At 41.4% G+C, this 25,560-nt stretch overlaps 5 protein-coding genes across 7 annotated transcripts; 3 read left to right on the forward strand and 2 right to left on the reverse strand.

Moving 5' to 3' along the window:
• Positions 1-4,982: 4,982 nt before the first annotated feature.
• Positions 4,983-5,738, forward strand: LOC132785417 (baculoviral IAP repeat-containing protein 5). The gene is made up of 3 exons (XM_060791511.1): positions 4,983-5,219; positions 5,276-5,455; positions 5,511-5,738. Exons 1-3 carry the CDS (start codon positions 5,091-5,093, stop codon positions 5,640-5,642), a joined length of 441 nt encoding a protein of 146 aa, XP_060647494.1. The 5' UTR covers positions 4,983-5,090; the 3' UTR covers positions 5,643-5,738.
• A 43-nt stretch (positions 5,739-5,781) lies between these two features.
• On the reverse strand, positions 5,782-9,352 carry LOC132785416 (transcription termination factor 2-like). The gene is made up of 5 exons (XM_060791510.1): positions 9,156-9,352; positions 8,191-9,083; positions 7,646-7,961; positions 6,730-7,592; positions 5,782-6,667 (listed from the first exon to the last, which is right to left on the reverse strand). Exons 1-5 carry the CDS (start codon positions 9,217-9,219, stop codon positions 5,963-5,965), a joined length of 2,841 nt encoding a protein of 946 aa, XP_060647493.1. The 5' UTR covers positions 9,220-9,352; the 3' UTR covers positions 5,782-5,962.
• A 6,736-nt stretch (positions 9,353-16,088) lies between these two features.
• Positions 16,089-16,723, forward strand: LOC132783889 (uncharacterized). Its single transcript, XM_060789198.1, has 2 exons — positions 16,089-16,195; positions 16,249-16,723. Exons 1-2 carry the CDS (start codon positions 16,089-16,091, stop codon positions 16,721-16,723), a joined length of 582 nt encoding a protein of 193 aa, XP_060645181.1.
• Positions 16,724-20,235: 3,512 nt separating this feature from the next.
• On the reverse strand, positions 20,236-22,572 carry LOC132787860 (uncharacterized). 3 transcript variants are annotated; one of them, XM_060795195.1, is made up of 3 exons: positions 22,220-22,572; positions 22,039-22,148; positions 20,236-20,660 (listed from the first exon to the last, which is right to left on the reverse strand). In XM_060795195.1, the coding sequence occupies exons 1-3, from the start codon at positions 22,226-22,228 to the stop codon at positions 20,444-20,446; spliced, it is 336 nt and encodes a 111-aa protein (XP_060651178.1). In that variant the 5' UTR covers positions 22,229-22,572; the 3' UTR covers positions 20,236-20,443. The 3 variants fall into 3 exon arrangements, with proteins under 3 accessions (XP_060651178.1, XP_060651180.1, XP_060651179.1); XM_060795197.1 differs by having other exon boundaries at positions 20,236-20,741; positions 22,220-22,566; XM_060795196.1 differs by lacking the exon at positions 20,236-20,660 and having other exon boundaries at positions 21,794-22,148; positions 22,220-22,546.
• A 485-nt stretch (positions 22,573-23,057) lies between these two features.
• On the forward strand, positions 23,058-25,483 carry LOC132787863 (transcription termination factor 2-like). Its single transcript, XM_060795200.1, has 4 exons — positions 23,058-23,162; positions 23,217-23,929; positions 23,989-25,294; positions 25,360-25,483. Exons 1-4 carry the CDS (start codon positions 23,147-23,149, stop codon positions 25,371-25,373), a joined length of 2,049 nt encoding a protein of 682 aa, XP_060651183.1. The 5' UTR covers positions 23,058-23,146; the 3' UTR covers positions 25,374-25,483.
• The last annotated feature ends 77 nt before the right edge of the window (positions 25,484-25,560 follow it).

Raw genomic sequence — 25,560 nt, forward strand, 5'->3', positions numbered from 1 at the left:
TTTTTGGATTTTTCGCATTCGAGTGCGCTTGACTGATTTGACAAAGGATCAAGTTGTTAAAATTTGCTGGACCTCACCGCGTGCCACTGACAAGTGCCAAGTAACTGGTCAAATAGACAGTGGATTTTGAGAAAACAAACAAAAAATATTGTCTTATTTTTATGTTATGCTATATTTTGTGAAACAATTCTTTAAGCTATGGAATTATTACAAATGTTTTGGCTTAAAGTGAACCGACAAGAATTTGTAAATTGTTCTTAGAACGGTCGATAAAATATATAGCTTAATTTTCCATTTAACTCTTAGTTTTGTATTATAATGTTGTTGTAATCTGCTGATTTTTACGAAGTAATCGTTTAACTTTGCAAAAATTATAGAGTAAGGGAATAGCAAGAAAAAAATTCATAATTTCCTCTTGTCTAAAATAAAAAACCAAAACTAGTCTGTAGTTGGTTGTTCTTCCGTTTGCGTGGTTTGCTCGCTGTCTCCGGCTCGTAAATAAGCATACTCCTCAGCACCAGAACCGACCCTAAACTTACCCCAGCACCGCCATTAGACTCTTCTCATTTACTGACATTCTATATATTTTTCTCTCTCTCTCTCTCTCTCTCTCTCTCTCTCTCTCTCTCTCTCTCTCTCTCTCTCTCTCTCTCTCTCTCTCTCTCTCTCTCTCTCTCTCTCTCTCTCTCTCTCTCTCTCTCTCTCTCTCTCTCTCTCTCTCTCTCTCTCTTTGCATGGCTCCTCTTCACTCTTTGCTTTTCTTGTAGGCAATTTCAAGCTCTGGTAAAAAATGCTGCCGCACTGGGGTATGCGTCGGATGTGGCCAACAGACGTTGGAGACATTGATGAATTTCCTGTCGCATTGCTCTTGCAAGTCACTCTGCTTGAGGTGGTGGAGTGGCACAAGAGGCAAAAGGAGCAAAAGGAACACGAGCAGGATGAAATGAGCACCTGGCGCAGCAACGTCTGGCAAAAACTCAAATAAATTTTTATCTGCACAAATGTCTGTGCTGATGTTGCCCCATTGTGACTTAATAATTTCCTACTCACGTTCCAGCGGTGCATTGAACTGCGTTTCACAAGATGCCCAAGAGGAAGGCGAGCATTGTGGGAGTGGCAAATGTATGCTAACACTTTAATATTTATACATTATGGAGATAATTATGTTTGCATCTAGTTAAATATTGCAGCCTACGAAACAACTGCTGAAACGATGGGGCGATGGGGAGAAAAGGGGTGCGGAGCAATGCAAGTGACATACATATCGTTATATGGCTATATCGTATTCTAGCTGCATGTCAAGGCAAAAATATTCCAATTAGTTACAGTTGGTTGGCAATGCACAGGGCTCTTAGCCAACTTTTTGCAAACGCAAAGTTGACACAAAACATAAACAGATGAAAAGCAAACAAATGGTTACATATGCATATTTATTTAAAAATCAAAAATATATCTCTTATTTCATTTCACTCAAAAACTAAATTAAATAATACTTTAAATTAACTAAAGATGCTCAAATATGGTTCAGATTTTAAGTTTTTCTTTATTGTCTTTTATATTCACTGAATTTTAAATCAAAAGACATTAAGACCATGAAGACCTTATGAAGCAGACTATGAACATGAACTAGGAGAACAACCTAAAATATTAAATCCAACAGTACATTCTAAAAAAAAGTTATAAAATCAAGATTTTGGTCTGAAAAGTGTGTCAAGAACATGCAAATCTTAATATTAGAAAACATAACTTGATTTCAAGAAAATTTAATGGAAGACCCAATTTTTTATAACTAAGAGAAAATATCTTATAAAAAATCTTATTTTAAGATAAAAAGGATGTTACATTATATTTTATTGCCTTTTTAATTTTTTTTATTTTACCATTTTTTAAATATTTCATTGGCGCATTTAGATGGATATTATTCATTCTACTTACGAAATAAGTAGTCTTAGTCTTCAATGAAGAACTAACTGAGCTATAAGCGAAAATACTCAAACGTAGATAAAAACTTTTTGAAAATTTGGAATTATTCAGATTAATGTTCTTAGTTTTCAAAATTTGTTTTTAAAGTGGTTTTATATTAAGAGCACAAATTGTAAGACGAATGTTCTTGATTTTAGAAATTGGTCTTTTTTCAGTTTACATAATCAAGTGCAAATACATACATATGTGGAAAACTTTATGGTATAAAGTTTATACATATTTAATTATTTTAGTCCGGACGTTATTCTCATTTAACTTGTTTCGTGAGGCCCGCATTAGTTTCATAAATTAATGGCTTGACAATTGCTAGCATAACTCATTGTTCACATTTTCAGTTTTGGTCTAGGTTCGTTGTCGTTCTCGGTCTTGTTCCCATTTTCGTTGTTATTTTAAGTTTTCAGTTAACGCACAACGTGTTGCACTTGATGTGCTCCGGCTTTGCCCCGTTTCGGCCTTTTCTCAGTTTTCCACTCCAAATTGCAAACGTAAATCTTGCCAAGTTTGGCTGGCTAACAACTACAATAAAAAAAATATTGCAGAAAATGAGTACCGCATCTTATTTTACCCTATATCTAAGTACTTTTAACAGCTAAATATTAATTATATTAGAGAAATGCTCTACATCAAATCATTATGTCTAATAAGTTAAGCAAGTATAATAATAAAATACTCTTTACAATTTTCGCAAATGTATTAGAATAACCTACGGAGCAAATTTCAAGCGAAGAAAGGAAACCACAGCGAAGAACCAACCGTCGACTTAAGTAATTCATTTCAAACTTTTATGAAAGTGAAAAAAAGCGCCAAATTGTGTGCCACACACAGGCAAACTCACACACACATACATATATATATATGCACATATATAAGTATATTTTTATTTATTTATGACTGCGTCCGGAGCAGAAACAACTTTCTCACGGCTTCACGCGTACAAATTTCCTTCGCATTTGTCGGACTTGAACTTTGCCCTCTCTTTACTCAAAAAGGAAGCTCATTCCAATTACTGGCCTATCCTATCAAAAAAGTCATGTGAACGATAAAATCTCAAGAATTATTGGTTAAAATAGCGTAAGGACTAGTATAAAGATAAATTAACCACGATTGCTTGTTGAGATCTGAAAGTTATCAAATTCGTTAAATGTATGCTTAACAAATTCAATAAATACATAATAGTTTTGTTTGTTGTTTTAATTAAAGTGTCTTTTATTGCTTGAAAATTGAAAATTAAAATCGAAAATATAAGTTATTTTGTAATTTATTTTATACAAAATTGTAAAATAAAATATTTATACCTAATTTTCAAAAATTCATACATTTTATATGTATTAATATAAAAAAGATGGGTGTGTGTTTAGGGAATTAACACCTTATTTTCAACTTAAAAATTGGAAAATGTTAATTGCCAATTTTTTTAAAATTTTAGATTAAATTTGATAATTAAAAGCCTGCCTCCAGAAATTCTTGTAAAGTCTCCCATGATGCTGTAAATTTCGTAGAATTTTAAAGTGTCCATCAGATTGAAACTGGGAAGTAATAATTGAAGGTAGCTCCAAAGGCTGTTCAACTGTTTAGTCAATGTCAATTGAATGGGCAAATAAGCCACAAATACGCCAATGCATATACGGCGAGAAGGAAGGTGCTCTTAAAGGACAAACAGCCCGGATGAAATACTTTATCGCCGCTGCTGCTTTGGAAACTGTATAAAATGCTTTATTTGCAGGGGGCAAACAAAATGAACTGTAACAATATTGATACAGCTGACATGCAGAGTTCAAGCACAAAAGGATTGTTGTAAACTCTGCATACTTCCACTTCCTCTCCCAAGACCTATACCTACTCCCTGGTCTAGACGTTTTCAATTGTCCATTGCGGATTTGCGTGCTCCGTCGTCTGATGTTCGGGGTACGACAACAACAAAACAGGTTCATTAACATTGCCCACACAAGTTGGTTTTGAATTAGTTATCCACGTAATTAAAAAACAGAAGAGAATAAATACCGGACCGATCGAATTTGCTGACAAGTAAAAACAAAATCCAATTTACTTGCTTTCACGTACATTTCATCCAAATCAAACCCATAAAAGATTAAATGACTTGTGTTGTAAAAAATACCATAAATTGAACGATTATCGTTGAAATCCAATGAAATTGAAATCAGACAGACAAGCGTGGACCAACACAAAAATGAGAATGTAACCCATAAGGGAGTTTTTTCCTTTTTTGGAAATAAGTTTATTGTCTTCGAGTTAAAGGTAATCACCGGTGTGTAAAATGCAAACTGTACTTGTATAAAGAATACTTTCAAGGGTTTATTAAGTAATGGTAGTCCAAAAAATGTAAATATATTTTTTTAATAAACTACATTTAATAATGCGCTTACTCAATGTTTGGAGTTTGGTGCAGCGAGATTGGTCAAAGTTAACAAGTTGCGCTAAGTTGTCAAGTTACTTGCGAGTGGCAATTTAAATATTTTTTTTTATTATTAATATCAATTATTGTTACTGAAATGTTGCAAATATGAATAAAAAAGTGCGCCAATTTTTTAAATCTTTGCATCCATGGAATCTGACGATAAATGATAATTATAAATATTACTACTAGATTTTTTTAAAAACCAACTGTACTATTTGTTACATTTTCCGATAACAATAAAATATTTCAAAATTTAACGTTAAAATTATTAAAAATTTTAAGCTATCGATATTTATAAAACTCAAGTACCAATCCAATTACAGTAATGTTTGCAACACTTGAGTCGCTCAACCTGCAATATGTATTGATAAATGCTCAAATGTTATTAACATGGTTTTTTTTGTTATATTCACATTAACTCGATATTTAAAAAATCTTATTTTTAAGAAATAATATTTTAAACGCATTAAGTTTCAATAAAACAAATACATTTTTTTATATAAAATTTTAAAATATCGATATATCGATGCTGTCATCGATATATATACTTCCACCTCCAGGCAAAATCGACGCTCGATACTTAGGTATGGCATTTTGTAATAACGAAATCGACGCGCTTCACTTAAGTAAGCGCCGTATTTGTTGAGTAGAATATATTTTGTAAATTTCGTTAATAAAATCGGATTGCACAATGCATACAACTTCAACGCACGATCCAAGGCTTGATGCATTTAGCAAACTTAACCTATTGGAGAAAAGTCGCGTCGACAGTTTTAAGGACTGGCCTTTTCCATCAAACTCAACATGCAGCATTGCCAAGGCAAGTAAAATCTGAATGTAATTTCAATGTTATGACAATATGACTATTGTGTGTAGATGGCTGAGGCGGGATTCTACTGGACAGGCACGAAACGGGAGAACGACACAGCCACATGTTTTGTATGCGGCAAAACACTTGACGGCTGGGAGTCCGACGACGATCCTTGGAAGGAGCATCTGAAGCATGCGCCACAATGCGAGTTTGTAAAATTGAGCTGCCCGGAGAAAGATATGACTGTAAGTGCCCTTATGCTATGATTCGGTTAACACAGCTACATACATTTACTTGTAGGTGGATCAATTTCTTAAAATATTTGGAACCGTCGTCAAAAATAACATAGAAAAGAACATAAAGAATTTTAAAACAAAATTCTTGAAAGATAGCGAAGCCAAACTGAACGAGTTCATAAGCAAACAACCCTAAATACTGTATCGTTTAAAGTCCCTTTATTTAAATTTCTTTCGAAATATACTTTTTATTTGTATAAGGAATATTCCTAAATATATTATCACCATATAATTCCAGAAGGTTTTCATTGCAATAAAAACGATTAACTATAAAATAAAGTATTAAACTCACATACACGAGAAATATTTAATTTATTAACTAACAATAACAATAAAATTTCTTTAAATTAAAACGGAATGAGATTCGAAATTACATGTTAGTTGTGCAAAAACAGTGCAAATTCAAAACCTAAAATTATAAAATACAAACAATGAGCTACTGAGTAATAAAGGGGTCTATAAGCCAAACAGTCCTTTCAAATCATCTATGGTAAGTTTGGAGCTAACCTTGCCCGTTAACACGTTATCGGCTAGTTCCAATTTGCGATCCTGCAAAGCCTTTATACGCTGCTCAACAGTATCTACACACACAATCTTATATATAATCACATCCTTTTGCTGTCCAACTCGATAAATACGATCCTGGGCCTGAGCCTCGAGCTGGGGGTTCCAATGCAGATCTAATAGTATTAAGTGATTGGCACCAATTAAATTGAGTCCCACACCGCCAGCAGTGAGGGACAACAATAAAATCTGCTTGGAACTGCGTCGATCGTTGAATTCGTCAACTATATTCTGACGATCCTTGACTGGAATAGAACCGTTCAGTGACAACGTGATTATCTTCTCCTTTTGCAATATATCCCTCATGATATCGAGAACGGATGTCCATTGGGAGACAACGATAGCCTTATCCTTTGACTTCAGCACCGACTTCTTTAGTATTTCCATAACCTTAAGCATTTTCGAAGACGGCCGTTTCAAGTTAAAAACTGGATTACTGCGCTTCAATACATTTTGGGAAGCTTTTGCAATTCGGGCCTCAGCCCCACCTCGTCCTGAATTACCGTTGATGCTTAACTTATTGAGCTGGGCCAATAGATCTATTTCTGCGAAAGCAAAGCCATCGCTGCTTCCGTAATCTGTGCCATCCTCAAGCATCTGTAATAAAAAGCGACAAATTAAATAAAATATGAATATAAAAAATGGAGCAATAAAATTACAGAATCTATCAGTCCAGGATGACAACAAATTTGCCGGAGGCGCAACAGAAGAACTAATATCTCATGGGATTTGACTTCTTTACTCTGCCCAGCCATGTTAGCAAATTTCTCATGCATCTTGTAATAAGCACCATTCGGATCCTTAATCTGTTTATATGTCGGCTTGCGTGAATCTGCAATAAAGTTCGCATCGGAATCCTTCTCAGCACGCTGAAAAAGAAACTGTGCAAACAAGGACCGCGAATATGTCATAACTCTTTGATAGACATTCATTTCATCGGTATCCAGACTCATCTCAATCAATCGAACCTCCTTTTTTGGCAAATTATTCAATTTGCCATCCAATTGTAGTTGAGCCTTGGTGCGACGCAGCATCAATGATTTCATTAGCAGATTCAATCGTTCCTCACCACCGCTGTTCTTGCTCTCGATCCATGTCTTCCAAGTCGCAAGATCATTGAATGGCGAACAGCGCAGAAACTTTAAAAGCGCATAAACATCAAGCCCTTTATTTTGGATGGGAGTACCAGTTAGCGCCCAACGAAACTTGGCTCGCAATGCACTGACTGCAAGCGAAGATTGCGCCTTATAATTGCGCACGACATGCGCCTCATCCAGTATAATGCGTCGCCACTTAACAGCGAAGAGTGCGCCCTTATCCTTGTCATCTCTGGCTACAAGATTGTAGGTGGTAACGACCATGTCGTAGGTAGCCAATTGTTTGGCACTCGACTCACGATTAATACCATGATGAACGTATACATTTAGCCGCGGACTTGACATTTTGGAGCCAACCTCACCTTCCCACTGACGCAATAGACTGGCCGGGCAAACGACCAGTGTGCCGCCAGGATGATCTGTCCCTAAGAAGTAATAAATTATAAAAGAGCCAAGAATATTTCTTTTGGATACCTACTTTCCTTGCGGCTCTTTGATTTCGAGCTGCCCTTGTTTTTCCGACCTACATCCATGTCATCATCTTCATCGCTGCTGACACCAGCTTTAGCGCCGCTACAACGAGTCTTGCATGCGATCACAAGGGATATCATAGTCAATGTTTTGCCAAGACCCATATCATCGGCTAGAATGCCGCCTCGTGGACGTTGTTGTTCACGCCAAGACATCCAGGCGAGTGCGTGTTTCTGATGATTCATTAGCTTCACCTTCAGGCCAGGCGGGTCATCGGCCAACACATTCTCGCGAGGACAATCCTTTAAGGATCCATGAAGTTGCTGCAAAACAAAACAACATTAGCCTAGTCTAATTAACATTGCAAAAATCATACACTACTCTTTCAGTGTATCGATTGTGCGATCTCTAATCATCGCTTGGTCAGAACAACGCCCGCACAGTAACGCGTGCCCAGGCGCTATCAATTGACCAGCGTTTCAGATATCCGTTCTAAAGAAACTCATCATATATAAAAAAACATAGTGGAAACTGTAATTAACTACAGATTACCTTGAGCGAATCAAGCGTAAGTGCCTTCTGCGCATTAAAGGTGGCCAATCCCTGGCTGCCCGTGTGCACAGGCTGGATACGATTAACTCCATCCGACAGCTGATTCCAATCTGGTGTATCCTCCGGAGATCTCTTGGGTGCTGGACTTATTTTTACTTGCGGCACCTTTTTGACATTTAATTCCTTAACATACTGCGATTTGATGGCAATGTCACGGTTCAATCCTTCAATGCGATTTCTAATCTGAATTCCCTTATCGGGTAGCTTGTGGGATACCTGATCATACAACTTGTGAGCCTCGTTTAACTGAGAGCGCAGCTCAACCAGCTTCCGAGATTCCTTCTCATAGAATTCTGGAGTTACGTGTACATTGTTGGATGGCGCCTTCTGCATGGCAGCTTTAATGGTCGGCTGCACTAGTTTGGTAAATTTAATTTGTGGAGCTCGTAAGTTGTTGCGTGGTGGATTGTCGCGCGTTTTGGAACCACGAGGAGAAGCCACGAGGTAACTCTCATCGTTGTCGGTACCGCTGGATATTTCAATTGGTTTCTCTTCTTTGTTGCTTAATATGAGCACATCACTGCCCGATGAGTCATTTCGTGGCGATCTGGGCAGCTGCTCGTCTAGGTACAATGTCGAGTGCAGAGACTCCTCGATGCTACTCGCAAATTGTGTCGTGTAACGCGGCAAGCCAGCTCCATCATCGGTGGCCAACCGATAACGCTCCAAGGCAGCTTCGCCGGCTTCGCTTTGGGATTCATCGCTGTCACTGTATTCAATTTCACTGGAATCGTCGCCCATGTCCTGAGGTCGCACTCCCGTTATACTCAGCCGTGTACGTGGAGAGAGTCCACTTTTATCAAGTTCATCCTCTTCTTCACTGTCAAAGCGGCCTTTTCAATACCCACGATAAAAAACCATTGTAGTCGCTGTTGTTGTTAAAGTTAATGCTGTTGCTTGCTCACCTCTTGCCTTGGCAACTGCGTTTCCTTCATCTTCTGTGGTATAGTCTTCACTATCAGTAGACATTTGTTATTGACACACAAAAATAATTATTTCTACAAAAATGTATTTAAATTTAAAAAAAGAAGACAATCCCGCAGCTGTTCATTTATTTTAAAAATGTCTGCTTGCTTGCTAGCGTTGCCACCTTCGTTACAGAATAATATAATATTCGATAAATCGAGAAAAGTGAACTATGCCCCGTTTCCACAGCAACTCAGTTTTTTCACATTTCATCAAGCTGTAAATTTCTTAGTGTGGTCTCTCTGACCAAAACAGCTACGCAGACTGTAAACACACGATTAAAATAATTACAAAATTTGATACGATTTAATTTTAATATTTTAGTATAATAACATTTCAAACCATCAAAAGTCAAGACGCAAATAGTTATTACTTCTGTTAGTAAGCAAGAACGGGAATAAAAAATGTAAATCGAATTTTTAAATAATTCTAAAAAGATGGCCATATTTTGTCTAATATTTTGGTAGATTTAACGAAAAAATGCTATATTGAAGGAAATCAGTTGGTTATTCTACTTTCCAATTTTGGTACCTTAAAATTATTTCAAATGGCTTTGCAATTATAAAAACACCAAAATCAAAAACAATTTAAGGAAATATATAGAGACATAAGAAAATGTTTAAAGAAAATCGGCAAGACGATCAATTTGGCCGTTTTGTATATAAATATGATCGTTGAAGAGTGTGTTGCTGATTATGATATAAAACGGAAAGAAGTAGAGGCATTTGATGAATAATAAATAAAATGTATATATACTTATATATTATGAATTCCCTGAGTCACGCATTACTTATAGCCTCTTTCCACCTCACTCAGTTTTTCTACGTTTTTTAAAGTCCCGTTTCGGGGTTTCCATCTGCACGAACCGAGAAATATGGGCAACGGTAAAATTCTCAATATGGCCGCTCTGAAATGTCAGCTGTTCAAATGTAAACACGAGTTGGCGAACAATTCAAAAAACAGCACGCGCATTTTAAAATGGAAAATTTTATTTAATTGCAGGATTTTTATGAGGATTTTGACGAAGTGGAGGGAAAATTAGCGGAGTATAGAGTATAGGCCATTGCCAATAGTAAAGAAATCGCCATCAGTTTGGGGCTATGTACATAAGTAGATTTGCTGGCAGCAATGTAATATTTACATAAATACATTTACTTTTAGCAACAGCATGGGTGTTTTGGGAGCGCGATGTGCCTGGAAACAACGAATCATTTTTTGAAGATAATTTTCGAATTAATAGGGAGGAGTTTGGCACCCTTGTGGAGCCTTTGTGGATTGGCCAAAAAAGGCACTACATATATCCTCCCATAACTCGAACAACATAGCCTCGTGGATGCCACTCCACGATATTGACGGCTTTCGAGTTTTTTGGCTCATCTAAAATATACAAAATTTGCTTTAAAAAGCAAAATAAAATTTTAATTTTTCTATTTTCATACCTTGGCGCACTTTAATGTCAGCTGTTTTCTTAGTGGTGAGCTCTTTTTCGTTGTCATATCGATCAAAATATCGATAATTACCCAAAAAGTGCGTTCGCTATTTCTACGTAGCTCGCGAACGTAGAAAAACCGACGTTTTTTTCTTATGGGTTTTTACATGGGGCGAACTTAACATTCGGCCTGAACGTGAAAAAACCAAAGAAAACCGTGCGGTGGAAAGAGGCTATTAGTAAGTTGTTACGTTTTGGGATATCGTTTGTGCCAGCAATGTTGGGGGGGGGTTATCGATATATCGCGAGGCGATGTATCGGAGAGATGAAATGGCAACTCCAGGGGAGGGAAATTTGAAAATTGCTCCTCCTGTTAAATAGGAGTTGAAAAAGGACGGTCAACTTTTTTTTCATGAGAGGTTAGAAGGTGGATTTTTCTGGCTCGAGGAGTTGATTTTGGATCGAGGTTGGAGACGGTCGGCCGGAAGATCGTGCTGAACGATCTTGCCTTTTTTTTTCTCGTCGGAGTTGTATCACGAGGTTGATTCTTGATCGAGGTTGGAGTCGGTCCATGAAAGAAATAGAAAAACGGTTGTTCGGGATTTGATTTTTGATGAAGGTTGGAGACGGTCCACCTGTAGAAGAAAAATATATAAAAAAGAGAGAGGAAAGTTTTTGGTGGAAAGAGCTGGCGCCAGTAGAGGAAGTTGTGTGCTTATGAGTTGAAAAAGCAACAACAACAACATCAACTGCAACAACAATAAGCCACGGCAACAAGCAACTGCAGCAACGGCAAAGAATCACAACAATAACGTTGCAAGCAAGAAGATTGCCAAGCATGAGGTTTTAACAGCGGCGACGGCAACAACAACAACGTCAACCCCAGCAGAGAGCGACGGCAGCTACATCCAAAGCAACGGCAGCAACAACCAGAGCAACAACAACAACAATAACAGCAGCAATATCAACTGCAACACGCAACGGCAACAACAACAACAACGACAACGACAGCTACAACCAGAGCATCACCGCTGGACAAGCGCGGAGAAGCATCCACGACGTGGGATAGTGGGCGAGACAACGCCGCCAACGCTGAGGCAGGAGGAGGAAATCGACTGGTGAGTCCGTCCCAAGCCCGCCCTGTTTCCGACCGCCAGTGCGCTACGTCCAAACATTTGCAACTGTCGTCACGTTGCGTAAACATAAACAGCAATTAATTCTTTGGTTTCGAGTCCTCGATATATATTTTATTTTCCGCCGACCTTTTGTTGATCAGCGAATTATAAATGTTGTGAAGTAAATTAAAATTCCAAAGTCAATTAAATAAAAATTTAAATTAAAGTAGATCAATGTTTTGCTGTAAAACGACAGAGTAGGTAACAGACAAAAAAAATCATTCAGATCAACATTCGCATCTGCGGAGGAATAGATGTATGCACATTTATAAAGATATACACGTACTACTGTGGGCAAAAAGTAGTAAGACTTTTTAATTTATATTTCGTGCGGAAGTCCATTCGTCGAAATATTTTGTTTCTAGGTTGGCAAGACTGTCAGTAACTTCTATGCCAAATATCATATCAAAATAATCATTAGTGTTTAATATATGCCTGTTTTTCTGAAGTACAAAAAGTGCATTCGGCGATTTTACAATGAGTGAAATTTTTCAATAAAGAAGTTCCATTAAATTTTGTGTGCGGAATCAAATTTCGGGTGCCGAAATGTTTCAAAATGTTGCAAAAGGCCTTCGGTGATTCTACCATGTCACAAAAAAAGGTTTATAAGTGGTACAAAGACTTCAAGGAGGGTCAAGAATGAGCTCGTCAAAGTCGTTCAAAAATCAAGGTCATGATGACAGTTTTTTTCGATTTTCGTGGTGTTGCGCACTATGATTTCCTTCCATCCGGCCAAACTGTTAATAAGGACTATTATTTGAACGTTATGCGTCGTTTGCGTGAGGCAATTCGTCTAAAAAGACCAAAATTATGGATCAATAACTGTTGGTTTCTGCTGCACGATAATGCATTGTCGCATACTGCATTGATTCTTAGTGAGTTTTTTGCCAAAATTCAACCAATATCGTTCCACAACCACCGTATTCGCCTGATTTAGCTCCGTGTGACTTCTGGCTGTTCAGAAAACTCAAACGATCGCTCCGGGGAAATCGTTTTGAGTCAATTGAAGACATTAAACGAGAATAACTACGCGCATTGAAGGCTGTTCCGGAAATCTACTTTAAAAACTATTTCGAGGATTGGAAAAAACGTTTGCGAAAGTGTATTGTGGCCGGGGGGGATTAATTTGAGGGGGACGAAATAGATTTGGCCGAATAAATAAAGAATTTTAAAATTATGAACAAAGTCTTACTACTTTTTGCCCACAGTATTATATGCATTAAAGTATCCCCTATCGCCCCTTCACCAAACCTTAAGAGCTCTTAGGCAGGTTAAGGTAGATGTTTAAGCGAATCAAACATAAATGCATTTATATACATACATACACCCAAATATGCGTACATATTTAAACATAAATGCACATATTTTTTCTTGATCTTACATACCACATATAAATCGTTCCTACTCCGTTGTTATTTCTTTTTTGTTCCTCTTTGTTTTGTTGATTGCTTCTGTTTCGAATCCTGTTCCGCGTAGCGAGAATGAAAGTGGAATATCTGTAAATAAAAATAAATAAAGTAAATGTTAGTTATTAAGAAAAATTCATGAATTATAATATAGTACTTACGATGAACATGGTTGTGTAAGTTTCTCAGCATGGAAGGGGGGGATTCCACAGCACTACGCCGGATGAGGAGTAGCCACTGAGGTGGTGGCCAACGAAAGGGAGATGGCGCCGATGTGGCCATCTCAGGCAGGGAGGGTACGCCGGGGTCCAGTTGAGGCCCTATTCAAACACAAGATGGATCAGTGAGTTGTTTATTATTGTTTTTCTTTGTACTTATCGTCGTCAATAGTTTGTTTTGAATTTCCTTTTGTTTTTGCGCAATTTTCCAATTGCGCGGCAGCTGTTTTGTTTTGTTAGTGATGTGTTTTTCTGTTGAAAAAAAAACAGCTGTTAATATCGGTGAAGTTATCGATTGTGCGGACTGCGGGCCAGGGATGGGACTCCACCTGAGTACCGATGAGCCAGCCGGCACGGCCCCAGGGAAGACAACCAGTCCGTAACAATATGGCGCCCAATTTGAATTTTTGAAATTTGAATTCGAAAAAATAAATAAAAAAGATAGTTCCATCGATGTAGTGTATGTCCTTTTGTTGAGTGAAATTGTGTTCATCTGATGTCTTATGTGGTACGATGTAGTCACCCATAATTGCGCAGCTCTGAGCAGGATTTCATTCGGTGACAGGATCCAAGTCTTAATGTCATTTTTTTTTTGTTGCAGTGTTTGTTCATTTTGTTGATGTGCTTGTGTCACTCTTACAATGAAGCAGAGAGTTTGCAAAGCGTCATCGTAGCCTGGTGGCAGCAACAAACAAAGACTGTGATAAATTGTGATATTAGGTTAGCATTGTTGTCTCTTAGTTTCTCTGTAGTTTCTCTTCGTTGTTTATGTCTACTATTTGTTCTGTCTCATTTTGAGTGACGCTTGGATGTGCGCTGGCCTGATGCTCTAGTATCAGCATAGGCGACAGGTGACCCAGGTCGATACAGGATCGATTCTGCGCCGCACCTGCCACACAGCGGACATCAAACGTGCTCAAAAGCGAGACGGAATCAAAATAGATCTCAGGTAGCGCTCCTTGGATGCCATCCATCACGAGAGTGATGGATAGAGCATCTGATTAGTGCTTAAGTGTTTGTCCATTGTTTGAATTGTGCGTAGTAAAGCGTTGGTTAGGTCGTAGTGTGAAGTTTTTCTCTCCCTTCCGTTCGTTAATGTTATAAAAGGAAAAATTTGTTGTTGTTTGAGTTATTTATTTTGTTTATTTTTGGTGTTTATTTATTTATTATAGTAGTTTATTTTGATAGGTATCGTTTTCTTATATAGCAGTAGATTAATAGGGAAATAGTAATGTCGGAGGGTCGCGAAACAGATGGAGCACCGGGGAACCTGCCGCATCTAGTGGGAGGTATGGCGAGGACTCCGATGAACTTTCGTGGGTTCCCGGAAGTACAGTTTCCATCGGCTGAGGCACTTGCTGGATTGGAGCAAGAGGCTCTGCAACCGGGTACTCAACCACCGGCAGTAGCATCCGGCATGGGAACCACAACTGCCAGCAACTCGGCGGATACGGGCCGACATATCTATCCTCCGGAGCCGGCGGACTCAGTCCTCAAGTCGACGATAAGTGCAGCTCTCGCACAGGCCCACGCGACCTACAGGAGTTCACTACAGGAGGGTATTGCAGCGTCGATACGCGATGAAATTCGCACAGGCTTCATGGAGTTGGTGAAGCTGATGCAGGAGACCACCCGACCGCAGAGTGACGGTAGTGGTGGCAGTAGACCCGCCTCTACGCAGCAAAAAGCGATGGCTGGGACAGGAGCAATCCCGAAGGTCCACATAAGTGAGCCGGAGCCGCCAGTGCCGACCATACGAGGACCGTTGCCGCGTCCAGATTATCTAACGAGCCCTGAAGAGGTGTACGATCCGCATGCTAGGAACTGGCGGAATCCCCACGGCAACATGCGTTCAGATGCTGGAGACGGAAGGACCGAATTAGACATGGTAGCTGAGTCGTCGAGGGGCCGCACTTACCTGAATTCCCGATTCCACTCACGCTGTGGAGGATTTTGTCTTCCGCATCGAATTTTTGCAGAGACAATACCAATGCCCATGGAGGGAAGTGCTACGCGACTTCCATGTTCTATTGGAGGGCAGAGCCAGGGAATGGTACTGGATGCACGTGAGGCACTCGAGAGTAGACAGCTGGGCTGAATTGCGTCAAGCAATGTTGGACCGGTTTCGGGGCTACCAGACCGAGCATGACCTCATGCAGGAGCTACTGCAGAGGGAACAGCAGTCTAGCGAAGGTGTAGACGACTACATCCACCACATGCGGCGGCTAGCTTCACGATTCCAGAAACCTCTCCGATACCGTGAACTAGTGAAGATTATAAAGCGCGGGTTAAAGGAAGGCTTGGCCCGATATGTGTATGCGATGGATATTCTTACGGTGGACGAGTTGCGCCAAGAATGTATCGAAGTGGAGCGATACATGAGCCGTCGAGGGCGCTCATCACAGGGACAATAAACCAGATATCCGCAGGGAATCAAACAGGCCGTTTATGAGGTTGAAGTCCCACCTCAGCGTGACGAGAGTCCATCCCCCGAAGTGGAAGAGGTGGCAGCGAAGACCCGCGAGACGAGTAAGCGGATCTGCTGGAACTGCCGGCAACCTGGTCAAAGTTTCCGGGATTGTATGTCCCGGACGAGGAGCATTTGTTGCTTTAGGTGTGGCAAACCTGACACTTTTAGCCCGCAATGCGTAAATTGTCCGGGAAACACCTGGGCGAACGCGATGAAGCCGGGGCAGATGATTCGGAGGCGAGACCCGACCAGAAGCCGGAGTGGCGTGCCAACAGGAGCAAGTAGAGGATGCGACTGCGAATGGAGAACATAAGCTTAGTATTGTTACAAGTAGGTTAAGGAGAAATTTGGTGAATGAAGAAGAAGCGAACACCTTAGTGAGAGGAAGAACACTAAGAGGCTTGCCATATGGAGAACGTGTTCGGGCATACATGTCGGCCCGAAATAGAATTTTTGGTGAGCGGCAATGTAAGGGGATGACACTGGCCACGAAACGCGTCATAAAGGCACGCGCTCATTTTCGTCGACGAAGGATAACGAGGAGGCAAGTGGTGGAAGCAGTTCGGAGAGTGGAGAACACCGATCCCCGAGTTTTTGTAGACGTCGTCATCGGTGGACAAGTTTTTAAAGGTCTTCTGGACTCCGGCGCATCCGTTAGTCTTATGGGGCGAGGATGCCGAGAGCTGACCAGTAAGATGAACTGGAATGTTCAGCCGTACGCGTCCATGGTCACTACTGCTGCAGGAGCCAGCCGACCGATCCTAGGACGAGTTAATCTGCCGGTGTCATACGGCGACAAGTCGGAGTAAATAACTTTCTTTATGTGCCCCGATTTAAAACAGGAGATCTATTTGGGCATCGATTTCTGGAGAGCGTTCAACATCGCTCCGAATTTGTTTGGAGGATTGGACCACCGAGAGTCACCCCGAGATGTGTCGGAAGCAGCCACTGTGGAAGTGGATTATTACCGGGGCGAGGATGTTGTCGAGTCTGATCCGGAGATGTGGGACCTGGAAGAGATGCAGAGGAGTCAGCTGGAAGCCGTGAAAAGTGAATTTCTTCAATTTGAAATTCACGGATTGGGTAAGACTCACCTGTTGCAGCATCGGATACAGCTAATTGAAGGAACCGAACCCGTGAAGGACCGACATTTCCCTCTATCCCCAGCAAAACAGGAGATCGTGTGGAAGGAGGTTGATAAGATGCTTCAGTTGGGCATCATCGAAGAGAGCAACAGTCCATGGAGCAATAGGACGACGGTCGTCATGAAGCCCGGCAAGAATCGATTTTGTTTAGACGCTCGGAAGCTGAACAGCGTGACGGTGAAAGATGCGTACCCCCTTCCATGCATCGAAGGCATTCTCTCGCGGATCGACGAGACGCACTTCATCTCAAGTGTCGATTTGAAGTTTGCTTTCTGGCAAATCGAGCTGGAGGAAAGCAGTAGAGCCTATACAGCTTTCACAGTTCCGGGACGACCGCTGTACCAATTTCGCCACATGCCCTTCGGGTTATGCAATGCAGCACAGCAACTTTGCCGACTCATGGATAAAGTGATCCCGACGTCCCTAAGGTCCAATGTATTCGTGTACTTGGACGATTTATTAATCATCTCGGCGGATTTCGACACACATCTGAAATATTTAAAACTAGTGGCGGAATGTTTGAAGAAGGCGAATCTCACCATTGGCATGGCCAAATCCAAGTTCTGCTTTAGGAACCTCAACTATTTAGGTTTCATCATAGGTGGAGGCACTTTGCGGATGGATCCGAGCAGAGTGGAGGCCATAAATAACATCCCTGCTCCAAGAACGGTCAAGGAACTGCGTAGCTTCTTGGGTACGGCTGGCTGGTATCGGAGATTCATTAAGAACTTCGCAGAGATCTCAGTACCACTGACGAATTCTCTAAAGAAAAGGAGTGGGAAGTTTCAGCTGAGTGAGGAAGCTATTGATGCTGTGGATAAATTGAAGAAGGCCCTTACCACGGCTCCTGTGTTGGTGCACGCCGACTTTAAGAAGCCTTTCTACATCCAGTGTGACGCATCGAATTTCGGAGTCGGAGCTGTTTTGTTCCAATTGGACGAGGAACAGCAGGAAAGGCCGATCGCGTTCTTTTCGGCCAAATTGAACCGGCACCAAGTCAACTATACGGTGACTGAAAAAGAGTGCTTGGCAGCGAAGTTGGCCATTCATCGATTTAGGCCGTATGTTGAAATGATGCCATTCACCGTGATCACCGACCACGCAAGCCTCCAATGGCTCATGAGTCTCAAGGACTTGACAGGGAGACTGGCCAGATGGTCACTGGAACTCCAGGCTTTTCCGTTCACGATGCAGTTTCGAAAGGGGACTGAGAATGTCGTTGCGGATACTTTGTCGAGAAGCGTAGAGGAGTTAATTGTGACGCCGGAGGATCTTCTTGGGATGGAGACGACGGAGTTCGAGTCAACCGACTATAAACAGTTGGTCAACGAGGTCACCAGCCAACAACATCGGTTGCCAGACGTGAAAGTACAGAGTGGCATGCTGTTTAAGAGAGTGACGGAGGAGTCGGTTGACGATGGAACGACCCAGTCGAGCTGGAAGCTGTGGATACCCGATTCACTGACGGCGGGATTGATCCAGAAAGCGCACTCGGACGAGACGTCAGCTCACGGCGGGGTGACGAAAACTCTGCATGCACTGAGGAGGCATTTTTACTGGCCTGGCATGGCGGTACAAGTACAGGATTTTGTACGAGGATGTGCTACCTGTAAGGAGACAAAAGCACTGAATTACTCAACGCAGGCCGGCATTGGAAAGGAAATGCTCACCGATCGCCCATTCCAGAAGTTATATATAGACTTTTTGGGGAAATATCCACGATCCAAACGTGGGCACGCTTGGATCTTCATAGTCGTGGATCATTTTTCCAAGTTCACCTTCTTGAAGGCGATGAGAGACGCTTCGGCTGCGGATGTCGTGGACTTCCTAGTTCACGAAGTATTCTTCAAATTCGGAGTACCGGAGGTGATACACTCTGACAACGGACGGCAATTCATTTCCAAATCCTTTGAGACGATGGTCAAAGCCTTTGGAATCACCCATATGCGCACGCCGGTGTATTCGCCCCAAAGTAACGCCGCTGAACGCGTAAACCGGACTGTAATATCTGGCATAAGAGCGTATTTGGAAAACGACCACCGGGAATGGGATGTTTACCTACCGGAAATCGAAGTAGCGATACGCAACGCAGTCCACAGCGCTACTGGAGTGACGCCGTTTTTCGCTGTGTTCGGCCAACACATGTATTTGAACGGACACCAATACAAGTTGGCCAGGAAGCTGAGATCGCTGTCGGATCATGCTATCACCGACCTAGAAGCCCGGGATAGACTGGCCATCATCCGAAGTCAAGTGAAGGAGCATCTCCACAAGGCCTATGAACGCAGTCGTCAGCGCTATGATTAGCGTGCACGGCAACTCCTCCTGACGCCAGGACAAGAAGTCTGGAGGCGAAACTTCGTACTTAGCAACTTCGGCAAAGCATTCAACGCGAAGTTTGCAAAGAAGTTTGTAAAATGCCGGGTCGTTCGAGGTATAGGTAGCAACGCCTATGAATTAGAGGACCTGCAAGGAAGATCGTTAGGAGTCTTTCACAGCAAGGATATACGATTATAGTGAGCTCGACTTACCGTCTGCCGGATGTAGTGTTGGTGATCCGTTCCTCTGTATCTGTTTCAATTAGTGTCGTGGGTGTAGCCTACGTTGGGCGCTGCAATAGATTCCGGCTGGTCACAAACGATCTAGGGGGGGGGGGGGTATTGTTACGTTTTGGGATATCGTTTGTGCCAGCAATGTTGGGGGGGGGGGGGTTATCGATATATCGCGAGGCGATGTATCGGAGAGATGAAATGGCAACTCCAGGGGAGGGAAATTTGAAAATTGCTCCTCCTGTTAAATAGGAGTTGAAAAAGGACGGTCAACTTTTTTTTCATGAGAGGTTAGAAGGTGGATTTTTCTGGCTCGAGGAGTTGATTTTGGATCGAGGTTGGAGACGGTCGGCCGGAAGATCGTGCTGAACGATCTTGCCTTTTTTTTTCTCGTCGGAGTTGTATCACGAGGTTGATTCTTGATCGAGGTTGGAGTCGGTCCATGAAAGAAATAGAAAAACGGTTGTTCGGGATTTGATTTTTGATGAAGGTTGGAGACGGTCCACCTGTAGAAGAAAAATATATAAAAAAGAGAGAGGAAAGTTTTTGGTGGAAAGAGCTGGCGCCAGTAGAGGAAGTTGTGTGCTTATGAGTTGAAAAAGCAACAACAACAACATCAACTGCAACAACAATAAGCCACGGCAACAAGCAACTGCAGCAACGGCAAAGAATCACAACAATAACGTTGCAAGCAAGAAGATTGCCAAGCATGAGGTTTTAACAGCGGCGACGGCAACAACAACAACGTCAACCCCAGCAGAGAGCGACGGCAGCTACATCCAAAGCAACGGCAGCAACAACCAGAGCAACAACAACAACAATAACAGCAGCAATATCAACTGCAACACGCAACGGCAACAACAACAACAACGACAACGACAGCTACAACCAGAGCATCACCGCTGGACAAGCGCGGAGAAGCATCCACGACGTGGGATAGTGGGCGAGACAACGCCGCCAACGCTGAGGCAGGAGGAGGAAATCGACTGGTGAGTCCGTCCCAAGCCCGCCCTGTTTCCGACCGCCAGTGCGCTACGTCCAAACATTTGCAACTGTCGTCACGTTGCGTAAACATAAACAGCAATTAATTCTTTGGTTTCGAGTCCTCGATATATATTTTATTTTCCGCCGACCTTTTTTGTTGATCAGCGAATTATAAATGTTGTGAAGTAAATTAAAATTCCAAAGTCAATTAAATAAAAATTTAAATTAAAGTAGATCAATGTTTTGCTGTAAAACGACAGAGTAGGTAACAGACAAAAAAAATCATTCAGATCAACATTCGCATCTGCGGAGGAATAGATGTATGCACATTTATAAAGATATACACGTACTACTGTGGGCAAAAAGTAGTAAGACTTTTTAATTTATATTTCGTGCGGAAGTCCATTCGTCGAAATATTTTGTTTCTAGGTTGGCAAGACTGTCAGTAACTTCTATGCCAAATATCATATCAAAATAATCATTAGTGTTTAATATATGCCTGTTTTTCTGAAGTACAAAAAGTGCATTCGGCGATTTTTACAATGAGTGAAATTTTTCAATAAAGAAGTTCCATTAAATTTTGTGTGCGGAATCAAATTTCGGGTGCCGAAATGTTTCAAAATGTTGCAAAAGGCCTTCGGTGATTCTACCATGTCACAAAAAAAGGTTTATAAGTGGTACAAAGACTTCAAGGAGGGTCAAGAATGAGCTCGTCAAAGTCGTTCAAAAATCAAGGTCATGATGACAGTTTTTTTCGATTTTCGTGGTGTTGCGCACTATGATTTCCTTCCATCCGGCCAAACTGTTAATAAGGACTATTATTTGAACGTTATGCGTCGTTTGCGTGAGGCAATTCGTCTAAAAAGACCAAAATTATGGATCAATAACTGTTGGTTTCTGCTGCACGATAATGCATTGTCGCATACTGCATTGATTCTTAGTGAGTTTTTTGCCAAAAATTCAACCAATATCGTTCCACAACCACCGTATTCGCCTGATTTAGCTCCGTGTGACTTCTGGCTGTTCAGAAAACTCAAACGATCGCTCCGGGGAAATCGTTTTGAGTCAATTGAAGACATTAAACGAGAATAACTACGCGCATTGAAGGCTGTTCCGGAAATCTACTTTAAAACTATTTCGAGGATTGGAAAAACGTTTGCGAAAGTGTATTGTGGCCGGGGGATTAATTTGAGGGGGACGAAATAGATTTGGCCGAATAAATAAAGAATTTTAAAATTATGAACAAAGTCTTACTACTTTTTGCCCACAGTATTATATGCATTAAAGTATCCCCTATCGCCCCTTCACCAAACCTTAAGAGCTCTTAGGCAGGTTAAGGTAGATGTTTAAGCGAATCAAACATAAATGCATTTATATACATACATACACCCAAATATGCGTACATATTTAAACATAAATGCACATATTTTTCTTGATCTTACATACCACATATAAATCGTTCCTACTCCGTTGTTATTTCTTTTTGTTCCTCTTTGTTTTGTTGATTGCTTCTGTTTCGAATCCTGTTCCGCGTAGCGAGAATGAAAGTGGAATATCTGTAAATAAAAATAAATAAAGTAAATGTTAGTTATTAAGAAAAATTCATGAATTATAATATAGTACTTACGATGAACATGGTTGTGTAAGTTTCTCAGCATGGAAGGGGGGGATTCCACAGCACTACGCCGGATGAGGAGTAGCCACTGAGGTGGTGGCCAACGAAAGGGAGATGGCGCCGATGTGGCCATCTCAGGCAGGGAGGGTACGCCGGGGTCCAGTTGAGGCCCTATTCAAACACAAGATGGATCAGTGAGTTGTTTATTATTGTTTTTCTTTGTACTTATCGTCGTCAATAGTTTGTTTTGAATTTCCTTTTGTTTTTGCGCAATTTTCCAATTGCGCGGCAGCTGTTTTGTTTTGTTAGTGATGTGTTTTTCTGTTGAAAAAAAAACAGCTGTTAATATCGGTGAAGTTATCGATTGTGCGGACTGCGGGCCAGGGATGGGACTCCACCTGAGTACCGATGAGCCAGCCGGCACGGCCCCAGGGAAGACAACCAGTCCGTAACAAAGTTTCTAATTTTTGGTTGATTTGTTGTTATTGCTTTTGATATTCTTCTTCCTGCCTGAGTTTGTCTACTTTTTCATCCCTAAACAGCTGTTGACGTGATGAAGTTTTGGTATCATAGAACTGCATTATTGAATCAGATGCACTTGGTCTAAATAGAGTATTATTATAGCCTATTTCCACTGCCACTCGGTTTTTTTACATTTCGAACCGACTTTCTTATGGGTTTTTACATGCGGCGAACATTTAACTTGAACGGAAAAAAACCAAGGTTTTTTGGTGCAGTGGAAATAGGCTAATAGGCGCACATTTAACAACAAAAATAACTCCTATTGATTTAAAAAGTGGCGCTTTATTTAAACATTCTCCGAAAATACCAAGTATATTTTGTGACCATAAATGGGTCATTTTCAAAAGGAAATACCCGCGCCATGCCAATGTTGTGAAATTGAATTGCGTTCTTTGTTTATAAAAAAAATATCTTGTGATGTCCCAAATAAATGGTAACTATTATGAATTTCCGACATGTGGGCATTACTCAATAAAATAAATTACAGAGAGTTGTGTTGAAGTCGGAAATAGCCCTATTTATACAGGAAACATAACATATGAAGATAAAGACAATCGTTGCCCTTTGAAGTTGGTGAACTCTGGTTGTACGAGTGATGAATTAGTTATGGATGTTCCCAGCACTCCAGCAAACATTGATGACAGTATTAATTCCGACTGTCAAATCTTGGCGCCTAACAATGAAAAGCTAATATACATTAATCTTGGCTCCGATATTGAAGATGCTGATGAAATTCCACACGGAGTTGGCAATTTGGAACGAGTGGAGGATGAGCATGAGGCTGGTCTGGTCGCCAATTACGCAAGTGACGAGAATGCCATATTTGTTAGTGCTGACATTTATGAGCGAGAGAAAGCCAACTTTGATGAACTTGTTCAAAACACGCTTAAAGCTGAGAAGCGGAAGGTACAGCTGGAATCTCAAGATAAGTATGCGTCTGATTTGGACGCGGCAGAAAAGGATGTACTCCAGCTAAATGCTCGACTTGCATTGATGTCCCAATACATCGATAATTTGCGAGTGGAAAGTGAACAAGGCAATAAAGATAAACCAGGTCCTAATTCCGAGGCTGGAGCTGAAGCAGATGAGAAGCCCAGTTGGTCACATATATATGCTGGAGTCAATCGACATCGACACATCGCAGGTGGCAGCGTGGCCGAGTTTTATCAACATAAAACCAACATTATCTCTGGGCTGAAGGTGAAGTTTATCGATGTTATGATTTTCCATAAAGTATTATAAGTCAATCTCGATTGCAGACGCTCTATGAACCCGACGGGCCTCCGCCCAGTGCATCCGAGTTTACCATACAACCAAAGGCGCTGCTTGTGCCGCTGCTGCCACATCAGACCACGGGCCTTAAGTGGTTGTTGTGGCGCGAAGCTCAGAAAGTCAGTGGTGGCATATTGGCTGACGACATGGGGTTGGGTAAAACACTAAGCATAATAGCGCTGATCGTGGCAGCCAACGAAAATAAGCGACTGGCTATGCCTAAAGTCACAACCGACTTTGATTATAAGAAATCGTTTGAGCATCAACTACAGCTGTTCAATAAACTTAAAACACCTTGGAAACGCATTAATATTCTCGAGAGCGATAGCGAAGATGAACCAGATGTATTACCACCCAAGCGCCCATTTCTGCCATACGAAGAAGCTGATGATGAGCGTCTTCTGTTGCCTAACGACGAGTGCACTTACAATGCCGGCACCTTAATCGTCTGTCCCATGAGCGTGATGTCGCAGTGGGCTGCCGAGGCAACCACTAAGGTGAAGCACAAGGAACTTAACGTGCACACGTATCATGGACCAGATCGTCGTGCCATTAGTGTCTCAGACTTGCGCAGTATGGATCTGGTCATCACATCTTACAACACTCTTGTCTCTGAATGGAAGCGTTTTGGCAGTGACTCGCGGCTGTTCAGCTCACGTTGGGAACGTTTGGTGCTTGATGAGGCGCACATCATACGCAACACGAAGACTGTCTGTTTTGGGACCGTCACCAACATTAAGGCCCAGCATCATTGGGCGTTAACTGGAACCCCCATACAGAATTGCGCCTTGGATTGCTTTGCTCTCCTTAAGTTCCTGAGTGTGCCGAATTTTAAAGATCTGACGCTATGGCGTCGCTATCTCAACCAAGGCATTGCCGGTCACTGCCGCATGAGCTATCTGATAAAACCCCTGATGTTGCGACGCACCAAGTTGCAACTGCAGTTGGCAGGGGAAATGCCCGCGCTGCCGCCGCTGCAGGTGAAACTAATCGATGTACAGTTGACACCGGCAGAAATGAACGTTTATCAAATACTCTCCGCAATATCTTTGAGGATATTTGCTCAGTTCTTGCGGCAACGCGAACAAAACAATCAAGATCTTCACTATTATTCTGTGCAGACCACACCCAACTTTATTGTCGATGAAGTCGATAGTAAATACAAGGCGATATATGAAAATTTCTTACGCTCCATTGGCTACGATCCAAGGGAACGTGTTCAAGGAATTTTCATTTTGGTTCTTTTTACTACGATTACGACAATTCTGCTGTCATCCGGGCCTCATGGTAAAGGTGAGATATTTTTCTTCTCTTCATTGCGAATAGTTTTCATCAAACAGTTTTTTTTCTCGCCCTAGATGCTCTGCAATGAGTTTAATTTATCTGCAGATGAGGATGACCAGGACGAGTTGGAAAGTGAGCATCTGAATATCAACGGCCAGGGCACAATTGAGAAGAGCACTTTTAGCGCCATCAAGAGTGAGAAAAATCCAGTTAAAGAAGAAAGTGATGTAAGTCGACCTTCGACATCTTCTCAGGATACAAAATTGAATAAGAAA

This window comes from Drosophila nasuta, chromosome 2R, assembly GCF_023558535.2.
Source record: "Drosophila nasuta strain 15112-1781.00 chromosome 2R, ASM2355853v1, whole genome shotgun sequence".
In the NCBI taxonomy this organism is placed as follows: Eukaryota; Metazoa; Arthropoda; class Insecta; order Diptera; family Drosophilidae; genus Drosophila; species Drosophila nasuta.